The sequence below is a fragment of the Hyperolius riggenbachi genome, chromosome 7 (assembly GCF_040937935.1).
Source record: "Hyperolius riggenbachi isolate aHypRig1 chromosome 7, aHypRig1.pri, whole genome shotgun sequence".
Classification (NCBI taxonomy): Eukaryota; Metazoa; Chordata; class Amphibia; order Anura; family Hyperoliidae; genus Hyperolius; species Hyperolius riggenbachi.
The window spans coordinates 24192766-24217296 of NC_090652.1; the positions used below are offsets into that span (position 1 = coordinate 24192766).

The 24531-nt window shown below is 45.3% G+C and overlaps 1 protein-coding gene across 1 annotated transcript in view; it reads left to right on the plus strand.

Moving 5' to 3' along the window:
• LOC137524162 (indolethylamine N-methyltransferase-like) overlaps positions 1–23702 on the plus strand; it is a 34453-nt gene extending 10751 nt beyond the window's left edge. Inside the window, exon 3 of the mRNA XM_068243735.1 lies at positions 21599–23702. Within this exon, the coding sequence (XP_068099836.1) occupies positions 21599–22022 (424 nt within the window). The 3' untranslated portion in view covers positions 22023–23702. The remainder of the gene's footprint in view (positions 1–21598) is intronic.
• The last annotated feature ends 829 nt before the right edge of the window (positions 23703–24531 follow it).

Consider the following 24531-nt stretch of genomic DNA (forward strand, 5'->3'; position numbering starts at 1 on the left):
CCAGCCCTAAATCACTGAATGAAAGGGGGCCTGGGAGGAGATTGCCCCCCTTCCAGCCAGCACTAGGGGAAGGGGAGAAACAATGGTGAATGCGGAGAGAGTATCTGTATTGCAGTCCCACATCACACAGGCTACTTGCCTGTAATGTGTTTCCTGTCCCTGCCAGCCAAATCCAAAAAAGCTTTATTGGCAGGACCAAATACATTTAGCATTGCCAAAGCAAAAACAAAACATGAACAACATAGTAGGGAGGATTGTGGGAATATGGGAATGATTATAAGTAAACCATCCATAGGGGTATGGAGGATGTAAGGGATGGTCCGCCTCTCACACAAGCTGCAGGCAGCCCTCCTGGAGTTTAGAGACTGTCAAAAACTTTTCAACCTGTGAATACCTTATGTAGCTGTCTACATGCAGTCTTTAAAATAGTGAGAGAGCTGAGTTTTTCCCACAGACCCTGGAGGAGGCAAGCCTTTGTGTATTTACCGCGTGTATCAAAAAAGGGCGCCTGGAAAAAAGGGCGCGGGGTATAGCCGAAATTGTAAGTTTGAATGCAAAATCATATTTTTCGTTTAAGAGGTTATAAACGATAATTTAGTGCTAAATAGGTTAAATAAACGGAAATGAAATGGCAAAATACCGTCTATAACAGAAAACGAATTCTGAAATGAAACGTCAAATAGCGTCTATAGCAAAAACGATATTTACACTTGTATTATGCATAGTACTAGAATGATAGGTTTTACAGGTATTTTACTACAATTATACCTAACTTTAGGGTCACAGATATCTCTACTTATCCCTATCCCTCACACCTAGACCCCCCCCTTTGTGTAAATACACATAATGTAATACATTGTATATATTACATATATTGTACTGTAACTATACCTAACCTTACTCTCATACAGAGCCCTCCCTGTACCTATCCATAACCCCTAGACCCCCCTGGTGGTGCCTAAACCTAAGACTCCCCTGGTGGTGCCTAAACCTAAGACCCCCCTGGTGGTGCCTAAAACTAACCACCCCCCTGGTGATGCCTAAACCTAACCACCCCCCTGGTGGTGCCTAAACCTAAGACCCCCCTGGTGGTGCCTAAACCTAAGACCCCCCTGGTGATGCCTAAACCTAAGACCCCCCCTGGTGGTGCCTAAAACTAACCACCCCCCTGGTGGTGCCTAAACCTAACCACACCCCTGGTGGTGTATATTGCACTGTAACTATACCTAACCCTCCCTGTACCTATCCCTAACCCCTAGACCTCCGTGGTGGTGCCTAAACCTAACCACCCCCCTGGTGGTGTATATTGCACTGTAACTATACCTAACCCACCCTGTACCTATCCCTAACCCCTAGACCCCCTAGTAATGCCTAAACCTAACCATCCCCACTGCACAAACACGCTAAACACATATAAACAATCATATATTTAATCCTTAAAATACTTCACTCCAAATAACATGAATAAAATAATTTATATATTTGTAATAGAATAACTAGCCTTAAAATCCCATATACATTAATAATATTATAATTAGAAAAAGGTATATATAATACATACACACATACAATACAATAGATAGCCTTACAATCACGTATGCATTAGAAATCTTAAAATAACAGTAATATTTAAAGCGATATTTTAGTAACTATAATCAACGCATTATAAGTGTAAAAACAAAGTTAATACCAAAAGCGATGTATTTCTAATACAATCAGGTTGAGAAACGATATTTAAGCATTATACATATGAAAACGAATTTTAAATGATAAAAGAAGTGTAAACGAAAATTTTGCTGTTATAGTTTTGTAAGCGCAATTTTAAAACGAAATAACTAGGTAAAACTCATATAAGCGAAACTTACAAACGAAAAAATAAGTATAACACAAAGTCAAAACGAACTTGTAAACGATATTTGTTATAAACCTTATTCTGTAAACGAAAACTTTTGTTAACACGATCCCTGTAACTGCTATTTCTCGGACGCCCTTTTTTCCTGTCGGGCGCTGAATAGCTGATATTTTGCATTGCAGTCTATGGTGGCGCCCTTTTTGTCCACTATCCCTGTGCGCCCTTTTTTACTAGCACCGTATTTACCAGCTTACACACTATTTTTTTTAAGGTACAGGAGTCTCAGGGGGTTTTCCATACATTCGGAACCCCCGTCTGAAAACGCCAGTGCGTCCGACGTCAAGTCATCATCACATCACCACCGCGTGATGTCACGTGATGTTCTGTAGCGGTACTGCAGGCTAGTGGTGCTCAAATACCCCTTTTTAAAATTCGAGTTTGGTCGAATTCGAATAGTAAATTATTCGAGGTCAGTCGAATATTCGAGTCGAATAAATTTTACTATTCGATTCGACCTCGGACTTCGAGCTCACTATTCGAGTCGGTATTCGAGCTCATTATTCGAGCTGACTATTCGAATTGGCCTTAAATAGCTTCCCAACACTTGTTTTGAGGGTGAATGATGCAAGAAACATATTTTTTTCCAAGTAACAACAGCAAGTGATTATGTGGGGATGTTCCTTTAAAAAAAAAAAGGTGAAAAGAGAAGTTGTGTCCAGAATTTTGTTCAGTACTGTATATACTTCTTCTTCTTCTTCTTCTTTATCTTCTATATCTTCTTCTTCTTCTTCTATATCTTCTTCTTCTTCTTCTATATCTTCTTCTTCTTCTTCTATATTGTCTTCTTTTTCTTCTTCTTCTTCATCTTCTTCATCTTCATCTTCTTCATCTTCTTCTTCATCTTCTTCATCTTCTTCATCTTCATCTTCTTCATCTTCTTCTTCATCTTCTTCATCTTCATCTTCTTCATCTTCTTCTTCTTCATCTTCTTCATCTTCTTCATCTTCTTCTTCATCTTCTTCATCTTCTTCATCTTCTTCTTCTTCTTCTTCTTCTTCTTCTTCTTCTTCTTCTTCTTCTTCTTCTTCTTCATCTTCTTCTTCTTCATCTTCTTCTTCTTCATCTTCTCCTATATCGTCTTCTTCTTCTTCACTTATTTCTCTTTTCATTTTTTTTTTTTAAAGAAATGCAGCTATTTTTGAGCGTAACAACAAATAGCTGGTGGCGCACGCATGTTGGAAGCGCATTGTATGTGCTCCCTGGCAGTGGAAACACACAGACAGCAGGAGGTAAATTCAGCAGCAGGAGGAGGAGGATGAGTGTGTGGCAGCATGCAGTCAATGAGGCAGGCAGCGTGACATAATAGCCCTGGTACCTAGCGGTGATACCAGGGCTGTAAATAAACACAACAGGAGGTCCCAGACAGCGGTCGTGCAGCCCACATTGTGTCCAATACACAACTGGGACAACACAGTTTTCAACCCGGGCACCTCAGAAAAATTAAACCTTTTTTTGTAATGGTTTTGTAGTTTTGGTTTTACAACCAATTACACAGATATATAGCTATTTTTTGACGTAATAGCTGGTGGCAGAGTGGCAGCAGAAGGTAAATCTGTGTACCCTGGCGGTGGGAAACACAGACAGACAGCAGCAGCAGCAGGAGGAGGAATGGAGGAGTAATTATGTGAGCAGCTATTGTTTGACGTAATAGCTGGTGGCAGTGTGGCAGCAGAAGGTAATTCTGTGTACCCTGGCAGTGGGAAACACAGACAGACAGCAGCAGCAGGAGTAATGGAGGAGTAGTGTGAGTGTGGCAGCAGGTAGACAGCGTGACATAATAGCCCTGGTACCTAGCGGTGATACCAGGCCGTAAATAAACACAACAGAAGGTCCCAGACAGCGGTCGTGCAGCCCACATTGTGTCCAATACACAACTGGGACAACACAGTTTTCAACCCGGGCACCTCAGAAAAATTAAACCTTTTTTTTTTTAATGGTTTTTTGGTTTTGTTTGTAAAAGAAATTACACAGATATATAGCTATTGTTTGACGTAATAGCTGGTGGCAGAGTGGCAGCAGAAGGTAAATCTGTGTACCCTGGCGGTGGGAAACACAGACAGACAGCAGCAGCAGCAGGAGGAGGAATGGAGGAGTAATTATGTGAGCAGCTATTGTTTGACGTAATAGCTGGTGGCAGTGTGGCAGCAGAAGGTAATTCTGTGTACCCTGGCAGTGGGAAACACAGACAGACAGCAGCAGCAGGAGTAATGGAGGAGTAGTGTGAGTGTGGCAGCAGGTAGGCAGCGTGACATAATAGCCCTGGTACCTAGCGGTGATACCAGGCCGTAAATAAACACAACAGGAGGTCCCAGACAGCGGTCGTGCAGCCCACATTGTGTCCAATACACAACTGGGACAACACAGTTTTCAACCCGGGCACCTCAGAAAAATTAAACCTTTTTTTTTTTAATGGTTTTTTGGTTTTGTTTGTAAAAGAAATTACACAGATATATAGCTATTGTTTGACGTAATAGCTGGTGGCAGAGTGGCAGCAGAAGGTAAATCTGTGTACCCTGGCGGTGGGAAACACAGACAGACAGCAGCAGCAGCAGGAGGAGGAATGGAGGAGTAATTATGTGAGCAGCTATTGTTTGACGTAATAGCTGGTGGCAGTGTGGCAGCAGAAGGTAATTCTGTGTACCCTGGCAGTGGGAAACACAGACAGACAGCAGCGGCAGGAGTAATGGAGGAGTAGTGTGAGTGTGGCAGCAGGTAGGCAGCGTGACATAATAGCCCTGGTACCTAGCGGTGATACCAGGCCGTAAATAAACACAACAGGAGGTCCCAGACAGCGGTCGTGCAGCCCACATTGTGTCCAATACACAACTGGGACAACACAGTTTTCAACCCGTGCACCTCAGAAAAATTAAACCTTTTTTTTTTTTTAATGGTTTTTTGGTTTTGTTTGTAAAAGAAATTACACAGATATATAGCTATTGTTTGACGTAATAGCTGGTGGCAGAGTGGCAGCAGAAGGTAAATCTGTGTACCCTGGCGGTGGGAAACACAGACAGACAGCAGCAGCAGCAGGAGGAGGAATGGAGGAGTAATTATGTGAACAGCTATTGTTTGACGTATTAGCTGGTGGCAGTGTGGCAGCAGAAGGTAATTCTGTGTACCCTGGCAGTGGGAAACACAGACAGACAGCAGCAGCAGGAGTAATGGAGGAGTAGTGTGAGTGTGGCAGCAGGTAGACAGCGTGACATAATAGCCCTGGTACCTAGCGGTGATACCAGGCCGTAAATAAACACAACAGGAGGTCCCAGACAGCGGTCGTGCAGCCCACATTGTGTCCAATACACAACTGGGACAACACAGTTTTCAACCCGGGCACCTCAGAAAAATTAAACCTTTTTTTGTAATGGTTTTGTAGTTTTGGTTTTACAACCAATTACACAGATATATAGCTATTTTTTGACGTAATAGCTGGTGGCAGAGTGGCAGCAGAAGGTAAATCTGTGTACCCTGGCGGTGGGAAACACAGACAGACAGCAGCAGCAGCACACAGCAGCCCACTGTAGGTGTAAAATGTGTGGCTGCAGGCGACGTAATAGTCAAAGTGAACCAGGCTGGCTTAGTGAGCAGGAGCCAGGAGGTGGTAAAGGGTGGTAAGGCACATTAACGATGGTTCTTAGCCAGTTCATGTCCCCCTCTCGCCGACAACAGGGGCCAGGAACTCGCCTTCCACCCACGCCTGGTTCATCTTGAGAAACGTCAGTCTGTCCACAGACTTGTGAGACAGACGTGAGCGTTTCTCGGTGACCACGCCACCAGCTGCACTGAAGCAGCGCTCGGACAGCACGCTGGAAGGGGGGCAGGACAGCACTTCCAGGGCGTACTGCGCCAGCTCGCTCCAGATCTCCAGGCGCTTGACCCAATACTCCATGGGATCAACAGGGGCATCGCTGTCAAGCCCATGTAGTCAGCCACCATGCGGGTCAGGCGCTGGCTGTGACTGGAGGAGGATGCTGCTGCATGCACCTCCTCTCTAGTCACTGCTGCCGGAGCCTCTACAGTCCTGTAGAGCTCGTGGCTGAGAGACAGCAGGTCTGTGGGGCGCTTGCTGCTGCTGGATGCAGGCACCTGCTGCTGCCTCTGTGCTGGCTGCTGGACAGTGGGGGTGGAAGGCTGGGGGAAGGCTTCCTCCAAGCGCTCAACAAGGGCCTGCTGCAAGCTCCTTATTTGTTGCGCTGGGTCTCCTCCTGCAGGCGGCAGGAACTGGCTCAACTTCCCCTTGAGGCGTGGGTCCAACATCATGCTGATCCAGATGTCCTCCCTCTGCTTCATCTGGATCACCCTGGGGTCCCTGCGCAGGCACGTCAGCATGTGCGCTGCCATTGGGAAGAGGCGGGCCACGTCTGCTGGCACATCGACGGCAGTGCTGCTGTCCTCATCCTCCTCCTCTGCCTCGTCAGCCTCATCCTCTCTCCACCCCCGCACCAACTCAGCTGCACTGTGCTGCTCCCCCTCATCAGCAGCAAGGTCAGGGACCTCCACCAAGTCCTCCTCCTCCTCCCCCTCAGAGGTGGACTGTGCAGCTGCTTGCCGCTCCTGCTGGTCCAAGGCTGCCGCTCCCTGTTCCAGCAAAGCATCGAGGGCCCTGTTCAGCAGACAAACCAGGGGCACCCACTCGCAGACCATAGCATGGTCCCTGCTCACCATGTTAGTGTCCTGCAGAAAGGGAGCCAGCACTAAGCACACCTGCTGCATGTGCCTCCAGTCATCATCGGGGACGATGGACGGGATGTTGCTGGTCTTGTCCCTTCTCTGAGCGGCGGAAACAGTGGCCAGGGCAAGGTACTGGTTGACAGCGTGCTTCTGTTCAACCAGACGCTCCAACATCGCCAGGGTGGAGTTCCAGCGAGTCGGAACGTCAAGGATCAGCCGATGGCGTGGCAGATCCAGCTCCTTTTGCACGTCTTCCAGGCTCGCACAGGCTGCAGCCGAGCGCCGGAAGTGACGCACAACGTTCCTTGCCGTTTCCAGCAGTTCGCCCATCCCCTGGTAGGTGCGCAAGAACTTTTGCACCACCAGGTTCAGCACGTGGGCAAGACAGGGGATGTGGGTCAGGTTTCCCCTGTCTATTGCGGCAACCAAATTGGCCCCATTGTCGGCCACCACCTTTTCGACTCTGAGGCCTCTGGGGGTCAGCCAAATCCTCTCCTGCTCCTGGAGTTTGGCCAACACATGGGTTGCCGTCAGCTTGGTCTTCCCAAGGCTGACCAAGTGCAGCAGCGCTTGGCAGTGGCGGGCCTTCACGCTGCTGCTGAGGCGGGGGGTTTGGCCAGGTGTGCCGGAGGATGGCAGAGGATCGGAGGAACCTGCTGCAGTTCCCCTGACCCTGCGGGGTGGCACCACCCACTGTGTTGCTGCTGCTGCTGTGCCCGCTGCTGCTCTCCCATCCTCACCCCCTTCCACCAAGCTGACCCAGTGGACAGTGAAGGACAGGTAGCGGCCTGTCCCGAAGCGGCTGCTCCAGGAGTCCATGGTGACATGGACCCTTTCACCAACCGCGTGCTCCAGCCCTCTCTCCACATTGGCCATCACAAAGCGGTGCAGTGCAGGAATGGCCTTGCGGGAGAAAAAGTGTCTGCTGGGGAGCTGCCAGTCTGGGGCTGCGCAAGCAAGCAGCGCACGAATGTCGCTCCCCTCCTGCACGAGCGTGTACGGCAGGAGTTGGGAGCACATGGCCCGTGCCAGCAAGCCGTTCAGCTGCCGCACGCGACGGCTGCTGGGAGGCAGAGCCCTAACCACCCCCTGGAAGGACTCGCTCAAAAGGCTCTGGCGTGGCCTTTTGCTGGCACGGGAATCAGCAGACACAGCGGAGGAGGCCACTGAGGACTGGCTGCCAGAACAGGCCTCAGTGTCGGCGGCAGGAGTTGCAGAGGGGGGAGGAGCAGTGCGTTTCCGCACTCCTGCTGGTGCTGCTGGAGGAGCAGGAGGGCGGGTGGCTGCTGTTGCTGCTGCTGCTGCTGCTGAAGGCTGTGCAGTGATGGGTGTGGTGCCACTGCCAGCACCAGATGCCTTCAGCCTCTGGAACTCCTCATGCTGGTGGAAATGTTTCGCAGCAAGGTGGTTGATGAGCGAGCTGGTGCTGAACTTTAAGGGGTCTGCACCTCTGCTCAACTTCCGCTGACAGTGGTTGCAAGTGGCGTACTTGCTGTACACAGTGGGCATGGTGAAATATCGCCAGATTGGTGACAGAAACATCCCCCTACAGCATGGAAGCGCTGCTGCCTGTCTCCCTGTGGTGGTTGGGGGGGGGGGGCTTGGGTGCGGCTGGTGGTGGTACTGGCAGATGCTGCTGCTGCTGCTGCTGCTGAGCCTGAGACACCAGCTGGCTGTGGGACCTGCCTACTGCTGCCAATGCTTGCAATGATGCGCCTCCTTGCAAGGCCCACAAGCGCATCCTCCTCCTCCTCCTCAGAGCTGCTGAGGACGACATCCCCTGGAGGTGGTGGCACCCAGTCTCTGTCTGTCACCGGGTCATCATCATCCTCCCCCTCCTGAAACATGTCCTGCTGGGATGATGACCCCCCAAACTCCTCTCCTGATGCATGGATGGGCTGCTTGACTGTCGCCACAGTCTTGCTGTCCAATCCCTCATCCCCCAAAGTGCCCATCAGCATCTCCTCCTCAAGATCGCCAACAACAGCAGACAATTTACTCATGATGCCTGGGGTCAAAAGACTGCTGAATGACAGGTCGGCGAGTGACGGTGAACTGGCCTCCTCCCCAGACCCTGCTGGGCGGCTGCTGCGAACAGGGGTGGTGGTGGTGGTGGTGAGGGTGGAGGCCTCGGATGCAGAGCTGATGGCGGGCTGCTCATCCTCCGTCATGAGTTGCACCACAGTGTCTGCATGCTTTTCCTCAATGGGACGTTTCCGACCCGGCTGGAGGAAAATCGGAGCAGGTGCTACACGCTGCTGCTGCTGTGTCTCTGCAGCGTGAGTTGCAGATGCTCCTGCTGGGCGGCGCCCAAGGCGTCCACGGCCAGTGGCTATGGGAGGAATGTTAGCCACTGACGCTGCTGCTGCTGCTGCGGAACTGTGCATGGTGGCGCGGCCGCGGCCTGCCACAATGCTGCTCCCTCTCCTCCTGATTCCCTTGCTGCCCTTCCCCTTGCCCAAACCGCGCTGGCTGCCACTTCCAGACATCTTCGATGTTTTGGGCAGGGCGGGTGAAAAGTGGGGTACTTTAATGGAGTGGGTTGGTGGGTGAGGTGACTGAGTGAGTGTCCCTAGTACAGTAAGTAAGTAGTAACAGTCAGGAAGTACAACTAACTAATTACAATAAGCAATCAGTTATCAGAAGGAAATAGAGTGTGTGTAGTGTGTGTACACAGACAGTGAGTGCACACACGCAGGAGCTAGTAGCCTATGAACAGTGACTGAGTGTCCTAGACTCCTAGTACAGTAAGAGTAACAAGTAGTAACAGTAAGTAACTAACTAATTACAATAATCAATCAGTAATCAGAAGGAAATAGAGTGTGTGTAGTGTGTACTCAGACAGTGAGTGCACACACGCAGGAGCTAGTAGCCTATGAACAGTGACTGAGTGTCCTAGACTCCTAGTACAGTAAGAGTAACAAGTAGTAACAGTAAGTAACTAACTAATTACAATAATCAATCAGTAATCAGAAGGAAATAGAGTGTGTGTAGTGTGTACTCAGACAGTGAGTGCACACACGCAGGAGCTAGTAGCCTATGAACAGTGACTGAGTGTCCTAGACTCCTAGTACAGTAAGAGTAACAAGTAGTAACAGTAAGTAACTAACTAATTACAATAATCAATCAGTAATCAGAAGGAAATAGAGTGTGTGTAGTGTGTACACAGACAGTGAGTGCACACACGCAGGAGCTAGTAGCCGATGAACAGTGACTGAGTGTACTAGACTCCTAGTACAGTAAGAGTAACAAGTAGTAACAGTAAGTAACTAACTAATTACAATAATCAATCAGTAATCAGAAGGAAATAGAGTGTGTGTAGTGTGTACTCAGACAGTGAGTGCACACACGCAGGAGCTAGTAGCCTATGAACAGTGACTGAGTGTCCTAGACTCCTAGTACAGTAAGAGTAACAAGTAGTAACAGTAAGTAACTAACTAATTACAATAATCAATCAGTAATCAGAAGGAAATAGAGTGTGTGTAGTGTGTACTCAGACAGTGAGTGCACACACGCAGGAGCTAGTAGCCGATGAACAGTGACTGAGTGTCCTAGACTCCTAGTACAGTAAGAGTAACACGTAAGAACAGTAAGTACAACTAACTAATTACAATAATCAATCAGTAATCAGAAGGAAATAGAGTGTGTGTAGAGTGTACTCAGACAGTGAGTGCACACACGCAGGAGCTAGTAGCCTATGAACAGTGACTGAGTGTCCTAGACTCCTAGTACAGTAAGAGTAACAAGTAGTAACAGTAAGTAACTAACTAATTACAATAATCAATCAGTAATCAGAAGGAAATAGAGTGTGTGTAGTGTGTACACAGACAGTGAGTGCACACACGCAGGAGCTAGTAGCCGATGAACAGTGACTGAGTGTACTAGACTCCTAGTACAGTAAGAGTAACAAGTAGTAACAGTAAGTAACTAACTAATTACAATAATCAATCAGTAATCAGAAGGAAATAGAGTGTGTGTAGTGTGTACTCAGACAGTGAGTGCACACACGCAGGAGCTAGTAGCCGATGAACAGTGACTGAGTGTCCTAGACTCCTAGTACAGTAAGAGTAACAAGTAGTAACAGTAAGTAACTAACTAATTACAATAATCAATCAGTAATCAGAAGGAAATAGAGTGTGTGTAGTGTGTACTCAGACAGTGAGTGCACACACGCAGGAGCTAGTAGCCGATGAACAGTGACTGAGTGTCCTAGACTCCTAGTACAGTAAGAGTAACACGTAAGAACAGTAAGTACAACTAACTAATTACAATAATCAATCAGTAATCAGAAGGAAATAGAGTGTGTGTAGTGTGTACTCAGACAGTGAGTGCACACACGCAGGAGCTAGTAGCCGAAGAACAGTGACTGAGTGTCCTAGACTCCTAGTACAGTAAGAGTAACAAGTAGTAACAGTAAGTAACTAACTAATTACAATAATCAATCACTAATCAGAAGGAAATAGAGTGTGTGTGTACAAGACTGTGAGTGCACACACGCAGGAGCTAGTAGCCTTAGCTTTAGCCTATGAACAGTGACAGTGAGTGTCCTAGCCTAACTACAATACTAAATACAGAATCAATCAGTAGTAAAGGACAGCAGCAGAAATACTGGTATAGATGAGAGAAATATACTAACAGAGGACAGGAGAGAACAGCTGCCCACACAGGCAGGCCCTGAGGCCTAAAGCTGTGTAAGCCTGCAGCAGCTGTGTCTCTGTCTATGTAACACAAAAGCTACTAACTAAAATACAATGTCTATCTAACTAACAACAATATAGGTGTATATAGGAGGTGTATGTGAGCAAAAACGCTAGGTAAATGACCACAATAGAGCTCTTGCTAAGCCAAAGCACAAAGGAGCAACTCTCTCTCTGTACAAGTCTCAGGCAAGCACGGAGAAACCTAACATGGCGGCCGCTATTTATAGGGTAGGGGCTGGCCAGGGTCCCCCTCTGTGATTGGCTGCCGTCAGAGGGCCTGGGAGCCCTCTGATTGGCTCTAAGGACATCAATCTGGGCTATGACGCTATTCGAGCTCGGTACCGAGCTCGAATAGCGCCGTTTTGCTCGAATAGCTCGAATAGTGAATGGGCTATTCGAGTGTACTCGAATACCCCATTCGAATAGCTCTAGCTATTCGGAGCTCGAATACCGAGCTCGAATAGCTGAGAAAGAGCTCGAATATTCGAGCTACTCGAATATTCGAGCTCTGCTGAGCACCACTGCTGCAGGCTGTCAGTGTGCAGCGCCCATGGAGGAGTTGGCTTTCCGGGCTCTATTCCTCTATGTGTTTACCTGGTCCCTGCTTCCTCCTGAATGAGCGGCTGGTCACTAGTAAGTAGGCAGATCTACTTGGTACCTGTGGCTGTGTGACTGTCCCTAAAGAGTAAGGGTTCGCAAGTTCACAGTGGTGGGGGAAAATGAGCGCAATTTTTACACCCTCGCCCTGGGTGCAATTTAGCTTAGAAACTGCCCTGCCAAGAAAAACAAATTTAGAGTTTTAGAAAATGATAAATTTTATTTAAACAACACCAAATTAGTATTTTAGCTAATTAAAAGCAATAGTGAACGTTTGGAAATTGTTTAGAACCAATTATCATGTACTAAGAATAAATATACCATATATTTGTCAAGGGGTACTTGAGATAAAGTTTAATATTCTAGGGGGTACTTGGTGAGTACAGGGTTTTAAAAAGGCTACATACCAATAACATTTTGAGAAACACTGGTCAACACAATTTAGGCTCATTTTCAATATAATTTCTACATAAATCTCTTAGCTTCTGAATTCTCTACTCTATAATCTTGAGCCCCATTATGTGCTGTTTCCCTATTCACATCATCTCATTTCATTACCTTAAAGGAAACCTAGGATTAAACAAGTACCAGCATGTAAACTTACTTGGGGCTTTCTCCAGCCCCTTGTAGGACGTGGGCTACTTCACCATCATACCAGGCCACAGGGGTGCTGCAAATGTTTTTTTGGCCACAAGTGGCACATCAATCATGGCCCTCTCCCCTGCAGACTTAGGTCCCTTCTCCCGTAATTGTAAAACCATTTGTAATTTTGCATAATTTTGTGCCGATTTTAGCAGTGAATAGTAAAACATCCATACATGCTATTGACACCAAATTGTTACATATATTAAGGAGAATTGTCGGTACATGTCAATAAAATAATTTTTCAAAAAGACCTTGCTGTTTTTTGGAAAAAAAAATCGATTTTGAAAATACAAAGTAAAATGTTTTTTTAAACTCATAAAAATGACAGTTTAAAAAACGTTTTTGCTTTGTATTTTTAAAATAGATTTTCTCAAAAACTACAAGGCCTTTTTGAAAAAAAAAATGTTTGACTTGTACCCACTATGTAGCAATTTTGGTAGAAATAGCATGTACGGGGGGGTTGGTATTAACTGGTAATGTCGGCACAAAATTATGCAAAAATGACTGACACGAAATGGAGGCAAAATTACGAATGATAACAATTACAGCCAAGATTTATATTTTCAGCCCGCGGGTAATTTTCACCTTATGGACGAGAGAAATGTTCACATTTCAGCACTCTTCCCTTTCATTCCCCAATAACTTTATCACTACTTATCACAACAAAATGATCTTTATCTTGTTTTTCACCACCAATTAGGCTTTCTTTGGGTGGTACATTATGCTAATAATTATTTTATTATAAATCTATTTTAATGGGAATAATAAGAAACATTTTTTTTTTAATTCATTATTTCTCAGTTTTCGGCCATTATAGTTTTAAAATAATACATGCTACTGTAAGTAAAATCCACACATTTTATTTGCCCATTTATCCTGGTTATTGCAACATTAAAATTATATCCCTAGTATAATGTATAGTGACAATATTTTATTTGGAAATAAAGGTGCATTTTTTCAATTTTACATCTATCACTAATTTCTAGCCTATAATTTAATAATAATATACAATCTTAAAATACATATTAAAATTATTATATTATATTTGGCCACAAGATGTCCTCGAACCAGTGCTTCCTTAGAGATGGCCTGAACTGTTCGCCGGCGAGCAGTATTCTGCGAACATCCGCTGTTTGCATTTGCGGTGAACAGCGAACATTTGGCCTGTTAGATTCACCCCTATATATTATAATTGGACTAAACTTTGACCCCTTACCTCACAGTTAGCAGACACATGGCAGCCAATCAGCTAGCACCCCTTCCTGGACCCCCACCCCCAATGACACCTAGGGCTGTGCATAATGTGATTTCTGACCTTTAGGGATTAAAACTACTGTTGATCGAACAGTGCTGAACACTGTTCGTTATTCCCCGAACATTAGGGTGTTCAGGTTCGGGTCGAGAGAGCACAGCCGAGCACTGCATGGTGCTCGGCCTCACTGTTCGGTCTCCTCCCCTCGCTTATTGGCGCCTTTGCAGGCAGCCAATAAGCAGCGACGATGCTTTTTCCACAACTATGGTCACACAGCCTAGCTGGCTGTGACCATAGCTGTGATTGGCCAAGCGGGTCACGTGTTCAGGTATATAAATACCCGAATGCGTGGCTGGCTCCGCCATTCGCATTGGGGTTTAGCTTGGGATAGGTAGGAGACAGAGCTAGCGTAGCGGTTAGGTAGGTGCCATCACTGCCAGCCAGGCTAGCCACAGTGCCCTGGCCTCACCACCACTGCCAGCAGCAGCCACAGTGCCCCAGCCTCACCACTGCCAGCAGCAGCCACAGAGCCCCGCCTCACCACTTCCAGCAGCAGCCACAGAGCCTCTGCCTCACCACTGCCAGGCATTGGCAGCAGCCACAGTGCCCCAGCCTCACCACTGGCAGCAGCCACAGTGCCCCTGCCTCACCACTGCCAGAAGGCACTGCCAGCCCACTGCCAGCAGGCACTGCCAGCAGCCACTGTGATTTCAATACTTTCAGTGCCAGCTGGGAATAGTTGTGCCCTTAACCTCCTTAGCGGTAACCCCGTGTGTGACACGGGGTAAGCCGCCGGAGGGTGCCGCTCAGGCCCTGCTGGGCCGATTTAAATATTTTTTTTTTTTGCTGGACGCAGCTAGCACTTTGCTAGCTGCGCCAGCACCCCGATCGCCCCCGCCGGGCGCCCGAACGCCGCTATCCGGTGCGGCGCGCGGCCCCCCCCCCCAGACCCCGTGCGCTGCCTGGCCAATCAGTGCCAGGCAGCGCCAAGGGGTGGATCGGGTCTCCCAATGACGTCCCGATGTCGCTGACATCGGTGACGTCATCCCGCCCCATCGCCATGGCGACGGGGGAAGCCCTCCAGGAAATCCCGTTCTTAGAACGGGATTTCCTGATCGGAGATCGCCGAAGGCGATCGAAGCGGGCGGGGGGATGCCGCTGAGCAGCGGCTATCATGTAGCGAGCCCTGGGCTCGCTACATGATTTAAAAAAAAAATTTAAAAAAAAAACTGCTGCGCTGCCCCCTGGCGGTATTTTTCATACCGCCAAGGGGGTTAAAATAAACACACTTTATTGCATTTTACTGTTGCTTATTGCTGAAAAAAACAGTACTTTCAGTGCCAGCTGGGAACAGTTGTGCCCATAAAAAAAACATTTTTCAGAAGTTTCCCTCATTTTGCAAGTTTTTTCAGGCCTGCAAAGGTCCCTATTTTCAGGCATGCTCGGGTCCCCATTGACTTCAATTAGGCTCGGAATATCCCGAACATCTGGACCATGGTCAGCCGAGCCGACCCGAGCCCGAATACCTGGGTGTTCGAACAACTCTAATTAAAACCCGACTTTGTGTCAATAATTTTTGGTGAGACTTTTGGCATGGATCCTCCTCTGGTATTCCACAGTCCAGGTGTTAGACCCCTTGAAACAACTTTTTCATCACTTTTGTGGCCAGAAACAATCTTTGTAGGTTTTAAAATGTGCGTGCCCATTGAAGTCTATGGTGGTTCACCAGATTCGCCTGTTTGCGAACATTTTCGGAAGTTCGTGTTCGCGAACGGAAAATTATTTTTTGCGACAACTCTATACTTCTTATAAGCATACAATAAGTACGCTACATAGGAAGCAAAGCGTTACATTGTAACTAAGGAAGTGAGGCAGGTATTTCCTTGATGCCTGCATCACGGTGGCCTAGAGGGGAGATGAATGACTGGGAACAATGTTCCCATTCATAAATCTAACGATTGGTGGCAAAAGCGGTGGAAACGATCGAGCGGGAGGCGGCATAGTGGCACTATTTAAGGAGACTCTGTAACAAAATGTTCTGCCTTATTTCTTCTATCCTACAAGTTCCTATACCTGTTCTAATGTGTTCTGTCTTACTGCAGCCTTTCCTAGTTGCACAGTGGCTGTATTATCTCTGTTATATAATCTAATCTTCTTTCCTCTGACGGCTTTGTCGGGCTCAGGCAGGAATGTGCTGTCTGCTGTTATAGGCAGAAGCTATACACATCCTCTCCAAGCTCTGTATGAGTCACAGACTGAGATCCTCTAAGCCTATCACATTCTGGTTAGCAGCTATGTCTTTTGTTTGTAAACACTGCCTAAACTTTTGTAGCAGGGAGTGGCAGAAACAGCACAGAGGGGCCCAGGTGAACATAATGAATAGAATGGTATGCTTTTTATTGTAAGAATTTTAGAGTACAGATTCTCTTTAAGAATGATCGAGGTTTTTGAACAAAAACCATGATCTCTCTCCGCGGACATGTACAAATTGGCTCAGGAGACTCTTGTCCCCTGCCACCAATCCCCCCTGTTGCCTGCAACATTACGATCGCAGGCTTCCACCTGCACGATCGCACGCACAGCCCCCAAACTGCAGGGACATGACTATCGCTTCCCTGCACCTGTGGCAGCTGCCACTGTGGATGTGAAGTTTCATTTAGGAGTGGGGCTTAGCTCAAGTGGTGGGGCTTAATCATAAACATGGCACCCCCAGAACCAGTATCACTCCAGGCAGTGGCTTGCTGTTTACAGTTGGGGAGCTCAAAAACATCCGTGGCTGCATCCCCACCGTATGCGGTGACCATATGAAGGCAGCAAGTTCAGTACAAGTATGGTAGAAGAAAATCCACTCACCAGTATTCCTGGAAAGAAGTGACTTAACGCGGTTCCGATAGCGAGATGAGGGGATACCTCACTGGGTGAAGGGTGGAGCAAGCTGCAGCCGTCCAGGAAGCCCGGGGTATGGAAAAAAGAGAGAGAGTGGCGATGTGCCCAGAAAAGTATGCCTCTGTCACCCGTCTGACCGGCCCTCGTATCCTATTGCCATACCTCCTTCTCTGCCTCTCAGATCTCACTCCTGAGGACTGCAGTGAAGAGGTGCAGGCGCACATGTGCGAGATCTGAGAGGCAGAGAAGGAGGTAAATAGGATACAAGGGTGGGCCAGACAGGTGAAAGAGGCGTGTTGCGCTATCGCTCTGTCTCAGAGATAGGTATAGCTGTCCAATCCAAGCAGGCTTTGTATACGACAACCATCCAATTGCCAGTAAGGTATATCGCTTGTTGTGATTGGTTAGTTGTTGTATACTGGGTCCCACATACAGTACAGCACCAGTATCTGTATCTGTTTATACAGTATTGCACCAGTGAATACAGTATAGTATACAAATGTCTAAAGGTGCCCATATATGGTACCATTTTTCATTTTTTTTTATTAGATAATTTAGTTTGATTATTCCGTTAGATCAAATATAAAGATTTTTTGGGACTTACGTATTATACCATCCAGCACATTTGGGAGCATCCAGTTAAAAATATATCTACTTTTCTTGCAAGGTTGAACCATCTTTATAAAGCTGAACGTCTTGGCTTTCATTTGTACCAGGTCCCAAGTCAGTATTTCACACGGTTTCTGAATAAGTGGCTGTATTATCTCTGTTATATAATCTAATCTTCTGGGTGCTGAAGGAGGGGTGCCCCCTACACTTGGCTGTCGCTGTTACTATTAGAAGCCTCCGATCTCTATATTGGGCGGCTGGAGGCTGGCCACTTCTTGCACGCAGGAACGAATCACAGTGACCCCGGCAGCACCAACTCAGAAATTGTGAAGTGTAGTGATAAGATCTGTTTCCAGGGGCCTGGGCAGGTAATATACTTGCAGAAACAGAACAGCTTTCTGCACGGCAACCCTACGCAGAACAGAGCAGAGCGCAGGAGACAATGGGGGTGGGATACAGGAGGAGCTTGAGTCAACAGTGAGGACAAGACGGGGGATGATAAACAGGAAGTGTGTAACGATCGGTGTCAGCACGCAGAGAGAATCTGATTATTAGCGATCTGCAGTATCACCAAGAATGCAGATATATACCCAATTATTGATGATCTGCAGTATCACCGATAATCCAATATATTGCTAACCTCTGGACACCAGCAAAAGAACACAATCAAGACAGTAATATCACGGAAGTGTGGAAATATCCACCACACGGCAATTCCTCAGAGGTGTGGTTACCTCTGAATGGGAACCCTGTGAGCTAGATCCTCTATCCAGGCAGAGTGAGGAATCTCGACCCCTAGCAGTAATCGTCTGCTTGGGGCAAGCGTCTCGGAGAGGCGAGCCTCAGAGATAACCCTCCAGTGGGAGACGTTCCACTGAAGGGAGAAAGGTCAGACAGGCAAGGGTTCAGCAACAGAGATGACGGCAGCAGTACAGGAACGGAAGGCAGAAGAGTAATCGGTAATCAGGCAGGGTTCGGCAACAAGGATCAGATAGGCAAAGGTACAAGATCAGCAAGAGATAGAGTAGTCAGGGATAGCCAAAGTCAAAACACAGATCAATATACAATAATATTCCTAAGCTAAGGTGTGAAATACTTAGTATCAACACCAGGGCACTGCACTAAGGTCTGAGCGCTAACACAGAAGTGTATTCACGACAGCAGACAACTTGCTACTGCCCAGCAAGTCCTTATGTAGCTGGAGGACTACTCAGCACCGCCCCAGAGCCCCAGCCAATCAGGAGACCTCTGGAGGTCAGCTGACTGGAGAGTCAGCTGACCCTCCTACGTAGGAGGTAAAACTCCTGCCTCCTTGCGCGCGCACGCACGCGAGACCCTTTGCCTCTGGACGTTGGAGAGGCCAGGCCCAGGAGCCGCGTCTGCACATGGCCTAAAGTCCGCCTGTCGCACTGCAGGACTCGCCCCCATGTCACCAGACGCGGCAGCGGCGGCGGCCTCGTCAGCCTGCGCCGGCATCTCTGTGTGGTCAGCGGAGCCGGCCGGCTGGGAAGCGGAGACCGTCCCCATGCTGCCCGGCGTGGCGGCGTTGTCTCCGCTATCCCTAACAAAGCGGAGTTCATCAGTTATTAACCTGACTGGCACTAGGCATTAAAAATACCGGCCGCCCACTCAAAAGACCAAAGGCTTCCAATGGTAACAGCGACAGCCAAATGCAGTGGATAGCTCTCCTTCAAAACCCACCAATTCGGGAATCGTGTGTCACACCGACTTGGAACCTGGTGCAAATGAAAGCCAAGACGTTCGGCTTCTTAAAGGCAGATCAATCTTGCAAGAGAAGTAAATATATTTTTAACAGGAGGCTCCCAAATGTGCTGGAGGGTATAATAAGTAAGTACCGATCTTTCCAACATGTCTGATTGGATTTTACACAAAATACAGGATAAGCATTCGTTTTCCTTGATTGAAAAAAATTATTCTTTTCATCTTTCATTCGATTCAAATGTTTTGGTCGAAAAAATGGGAAAATCAAGTGTTTTTATTGTCCCATGTATGGGTACCATAACAGTCAAAAGGGGTCATCTTATAGGGCGAGTATATCCCAAAATGCATATTTTAACTGGAAAAGTTGGGAGTTGTCTTATACGCACATTCATCTAATATGCCGGAACATACGGTACATTGGAAGCTGTAGAATTTTAAATAAATTAGTATTCCTAAAGAAAAAAACAAACAATATACTGAAGTTCTGACTATTTGGAGACTTTATTAAAATGCCATTTCATTCATTAGAATGGTTCTTTAACCCATTCAGGTTCCGTCGTTTTCACGTGAAAAATGTTCACCTCCCATTCATTAGCCTATAACTTTATCACTACTTATCACAATGCACTGATCTATATCTTGTTTTTTCCGCCACCAATTAGGCTTTCTTTGGGGGGGGGGGGGGTACATTTTGCTAAGAGCCACTTTACTGTAAATGCATTTTAACAGGAAGAATAAGAAAAAACGGAAAAAAATCATTATTTCTCAGTTTTCAGCCATTATAGTTTTAAAATAATACATGCCTCCATAATTAAAACTCACGTATTGTATTTGCCCATATGTCCCGGTTATTACACCGTTAAAATTATGTCCCTATCACAATGTATGGCGACAATATTTTATTTGGAAATAAAGGTGCATTTTTTCCATTTTGCATCTATCACTATTTACAAGTTTAAAATAAAAAAAATATAGAAATATTTCATCTTTACATTGATATTTAAAAAGTTTAGACCCTTAGGTAAATATTTACATGTTTTTTTTTTCATTGTAATGGTTTTTTTTTTTTTATAGTACACATTTTATTTGGGTAGTTTTGGGAGGGTGGGAGGTAAACAATAGATTTATAATGTAAATGTGTGTTAATTTAAAAAAATTTTTTTTACAGGTGTAGTATTACTTTTTGGGCACAAGATGGCAGCCATGAGTTTGTTTACATGACGTCACTCTAAGCGTAACATACACTTACAGTGACGCATCGGGAAGGGAACGGCCAGAAAAGGCGCAGCTTCCGAGAGAAGCTGTCGCTTTTTCAGCGGGGGAGAGGAATCAATGATCGGGCACCATAGCCCGATACATTGATTCCCTGGCTACCGAATCCGCGGCCGGGAGTGCACGTGCACGCGCGCGATCGGCTGCGGGAGCGCGCGGTAGCGCGCATGGTTCCTGGACGTAGAAACTACGTCCAGGAATCAAAATAGGTTAAAGTGAACCCGTGGTGAAAATACACTGATGAGATAAACAATTCTATTTATCCTCCTATTCCTAAAAATGACTTTTTTACGTATCCCAAGGTTTTCTTTTATACATAAACGTTTACAAAGTTGGTTGAAAGTTTTACTGTCTCTAATCAGTGGGATCCTGTTAAGTGTCCCAGAGTTAGAAAAAGGTCAATAGTTCATGCATTTTATTTCTCCCTACCCTCAAAAGTTGTATTCCACCAGGAAAACCTTTATGGCTATAATTTGCTTATCAGTGATGCTTACAATATTCCAGAAAAAGGTATCGGTAAGACAGAAGCTGTCACTTCCATGCCTAGAAATTAACTCTTTAAGGCAGCACAAAACAAGCAAGTAAGAGAGCCTGGTTATTAATGTGTTCTGTACTGTACATACACATGTTTATCTCATCCTGCCAAATGTCGCCTTAAAGGAATACTATCGATACTCAAGTGTTTTAAAATGACAGTGTGCAAATAATGTCTAAGTAGCTGTGTAAACATTTTCCTACTTTTCATGTTAAATATCAGAGGCAAAAGCTGTAATTTATTGAGGGTAGGATTTAGCTATAATGGGACAAATTAATTGCAGAAGGGGTGTCTGCTTCAATATACAGCCAGAGTTGCATATCAGACTACAGAAAACAAATATCAAACATATCAAACTCTGAAAGCAAAAACAAAAGCTGTGACAATTAGTTACATTTCCTCAGCTCTCTTCAGACAAGTCAGTCAGAAACACAGGAGCTGCAGCTGTTGGGAGCTCTCTTCTCTGTCACACACAGAGCTACACATAGAGTTAACTGATCAAGTGTGAGGGGAATTTCCCCTCTCCTCATGGCTCAGTCAGCCGTCAGTTTTGGCGTCAGTAAACTTTGAATGTATTTTGCTAACAGTAAACAAAGAAGTTGCTACTAAAATGTATACACCAGTACTTAGCAGCACTTCCCAAACAATTCCTGTGTCAATTGAAAAAAATATGTGAATCGATAGTATTCCTTTAAGCACACTTTAAGTTCCTCAGCATTTTCTGTATTGTACTATGTGGAATGCTCTGAAAGATGATGGTATGAATAATAATAACTTTAAAGCTTCTTTTTGTGTCTCAGTGCCCAAGTTCAGGACAAGGATCAGCAGCTAAAGACAGCCATCAGTCATATCATATCATGTGATTTTGAAAATGAGAATATAACGTATCCTGTTGTGCTTCCACTCGCCGACTGCATCACCAGCTTATGGATATTGGATTCCATCTGCAAAGATCAAGATGATTATATGAGCCACCTGGAGAAGATCTCAAAGCTGCTGAGACCCGGAGGCCACCTGATACTACTAGGGGATTTAGATACATCTTACATTATGGTTGGAGGGCATCAGGTTCATCTGCTTACATATGATGAGAGCTTTGTGAAAAATGCCCTCAGCAAGCTGGGCTTTGTTATTGATTATTGTGCCGTGCAGAAGAGGAGGAGTGAGAGCAAACTATGTGATTATAAAGCTGTTCTTTTTATCACAGCTTACAAGGCCAAGTAGTTCAAGATAGCTGCCAACTTTTATCTCAAATCATGCATTGGTGTGCAGCTCAGACGTATCTATGCTTAGTGTTATTTGCCTTCTTAAAACAGAAGGTTGGTGAGCTAATTCAGCTTTAGGTAAACATCTGTGGTTACCCACAGTGCACCGTTTCTGAATATGCAAATTAGCATTTTATGCCCCTGATGCCAGACTTGCATCCAGAACTGCTGGTGTAAAGTAAGCTTTAAGTTTTACATTTTACAGAGCCACATCAACCCAACATGCAGAAAGCCTGTTTCGGACTTCAGGTCCTCCTCAGTACATGGCAGGGATTGATTTGGCTCTAAGGGATTGTGGGTAACCACAGATGTTTACGTAAAGAGAAACCATAACCAAAAATTAAACTTTATCCCAGTCAGTAGCCGATACCCCCTTTCCCATGAGAAATCTTTCCTTTTCTCAAACAGATCATCAGGGGGCTCTGTATGGCTGATATTGTGGTACAACCCCTCCCACAGTGAGATGTCAGCACCAGGGTGCTGACATCACACTGTGGGAGCCGTGTTGCATTGTGGGAAATAACAGCTGTTTCCAACTGCCAAAAATACATTGTCTCTTCCTACAGACATCACCTGCCGTGAAAATAATAATAATAATAATAATGTGAAAATGTCACCATGCAATAAATGTCAGAATGTAAATCAGGGAATGGGCAAAATTGACTAAATCATTTATATATAATAATTGTAAAAATGTAGTACTTTTTTCATTACATTATTTTCACTGGAGTTCCTCTTTAAAGCTGAATTATTGCAAATACCTTCTGTTTTAAGAAGGACAACCACACTAAGTATTGCTTTTAAGTGGGAGGGCCTTTCAGTCTCTTTTAGTTCTCTATACTTTCCTAGTGGTTTAGTGATCTATCTAACTATCTATCCATCCATTTTTTCTCTCAAGCCTGGGAATCTTTTGTCTTTGGCATCAAGAGTGGTGGGTTAAGGGTTAGGCATCAGTACAGGGAGGGAGGTCTTAGGGTTATTAATCAGTTGAGGGCGGGTTCTATGTAAGTGTAGGGTTAGGATAAGTCATAGTAAAATATCGGTTAAAATAACCAATATTTTACTATTGGAATTTAGTAGTAGAATATTGCTAATGTTATCAATATTCTATTAGCAACAACCCCACATGCCCTTGTTTCCAGGTGCCTTTTTGACATGAACGCCATTTTTCTCCCGAAAACATGCTATTGAAAACTAGAGATATGAAAAATGCTAATAAAAAAGAAAAATACATAGTAGCGCTTAAAAATAATAATAATAATAATAATTAATTTCATGTGTAAAATGTAAAGTGTAGTGTGAAATGGCCCAAAACAAGATTTTTTTTTTCTAATGGAAATCAACAATAGCACCTTCCATTTTCTTTTTAGAGTAGATTTATTTCATTAAAGACTTGTGTACACTGGAGTTTGTATTCAGCTTCTGATATGCATTTTAGGAGCTTGTTTTAGGGTTATTAAAGCTATCATTAAGATCTTGAATAAGAGCAGTATAAACCCACAATAGTTCTTGCATTTGACAAAGTGTGCTTTTCCTTGTCCTGTAACCTTGCCTTTGAAGTGCTTTGCTAATTCTGTTAAATTTAATGAGTGGTTGTGAGTGACCTTCACAAATACAATAAATTTGTATGCAAATAAAATTTATCTTGAAATGAATGTTAAATATTTTCAAATGCACATAAATGCTATATTATTATTATCTATATATATAAAATCGGATGTGGGTATGTGTGTGTGTGTATGTATGTATGTATGTATGTGCCGCGATCACTCAAAAACGGCTTGATTTGAACGAAACTTGGTACACAGATCCCTTACTACCTGGGATGATAGGTTCTGGGGGTCTCGCGGCCCCCCTGCACACGTGGGCGGAGCTACAAACAGCAAATCAGATTTCACCCATTCAAGTCAATGGAAAAATTTATAAAAGGCTGCCATTCTCACAGAAATCAAGCCAGAGTCCCCACACTTGGCGCAGTTGGTCACTTGGTGACCAAGGTTACAAATCCAGGAAAAGTGGGCGGAGCATAAAACAGCCAATCAAATTTCAGCCGTTCATTTTAAATGGGAAAATGTTAACTGCAGCCATTCTTAGACTGTTAATCGCAGGGTTCTCAAACTTGACACAGTTTGTCACTAGGTGAATACGATTAAGATTCAAGAAAATGGGTGGAGCCTACAACAGCCAATCAAAATTCACCTTTGATTTTCAAGGGGAATATTTAAACTGCTGCCATTCTTACACTGTTAATGGCAGAGGCTTCAAACTTGCTACAGTCATCATTGGGTGCAAAGTAGGAAAGTTCAAATACGCTCTACCCCCCTCACCTCCAACCGGTCGGTGCAGGATCTGGGAAGCCAAACCAGTCAATATGTGAAGAAGGATCCGCAGACCAGACCAGGTAGATGAAAAAGTCTGAAAAAATTTTATTTGAAAAATTCCACAAACAGTGCAATAAAAAAGACAGA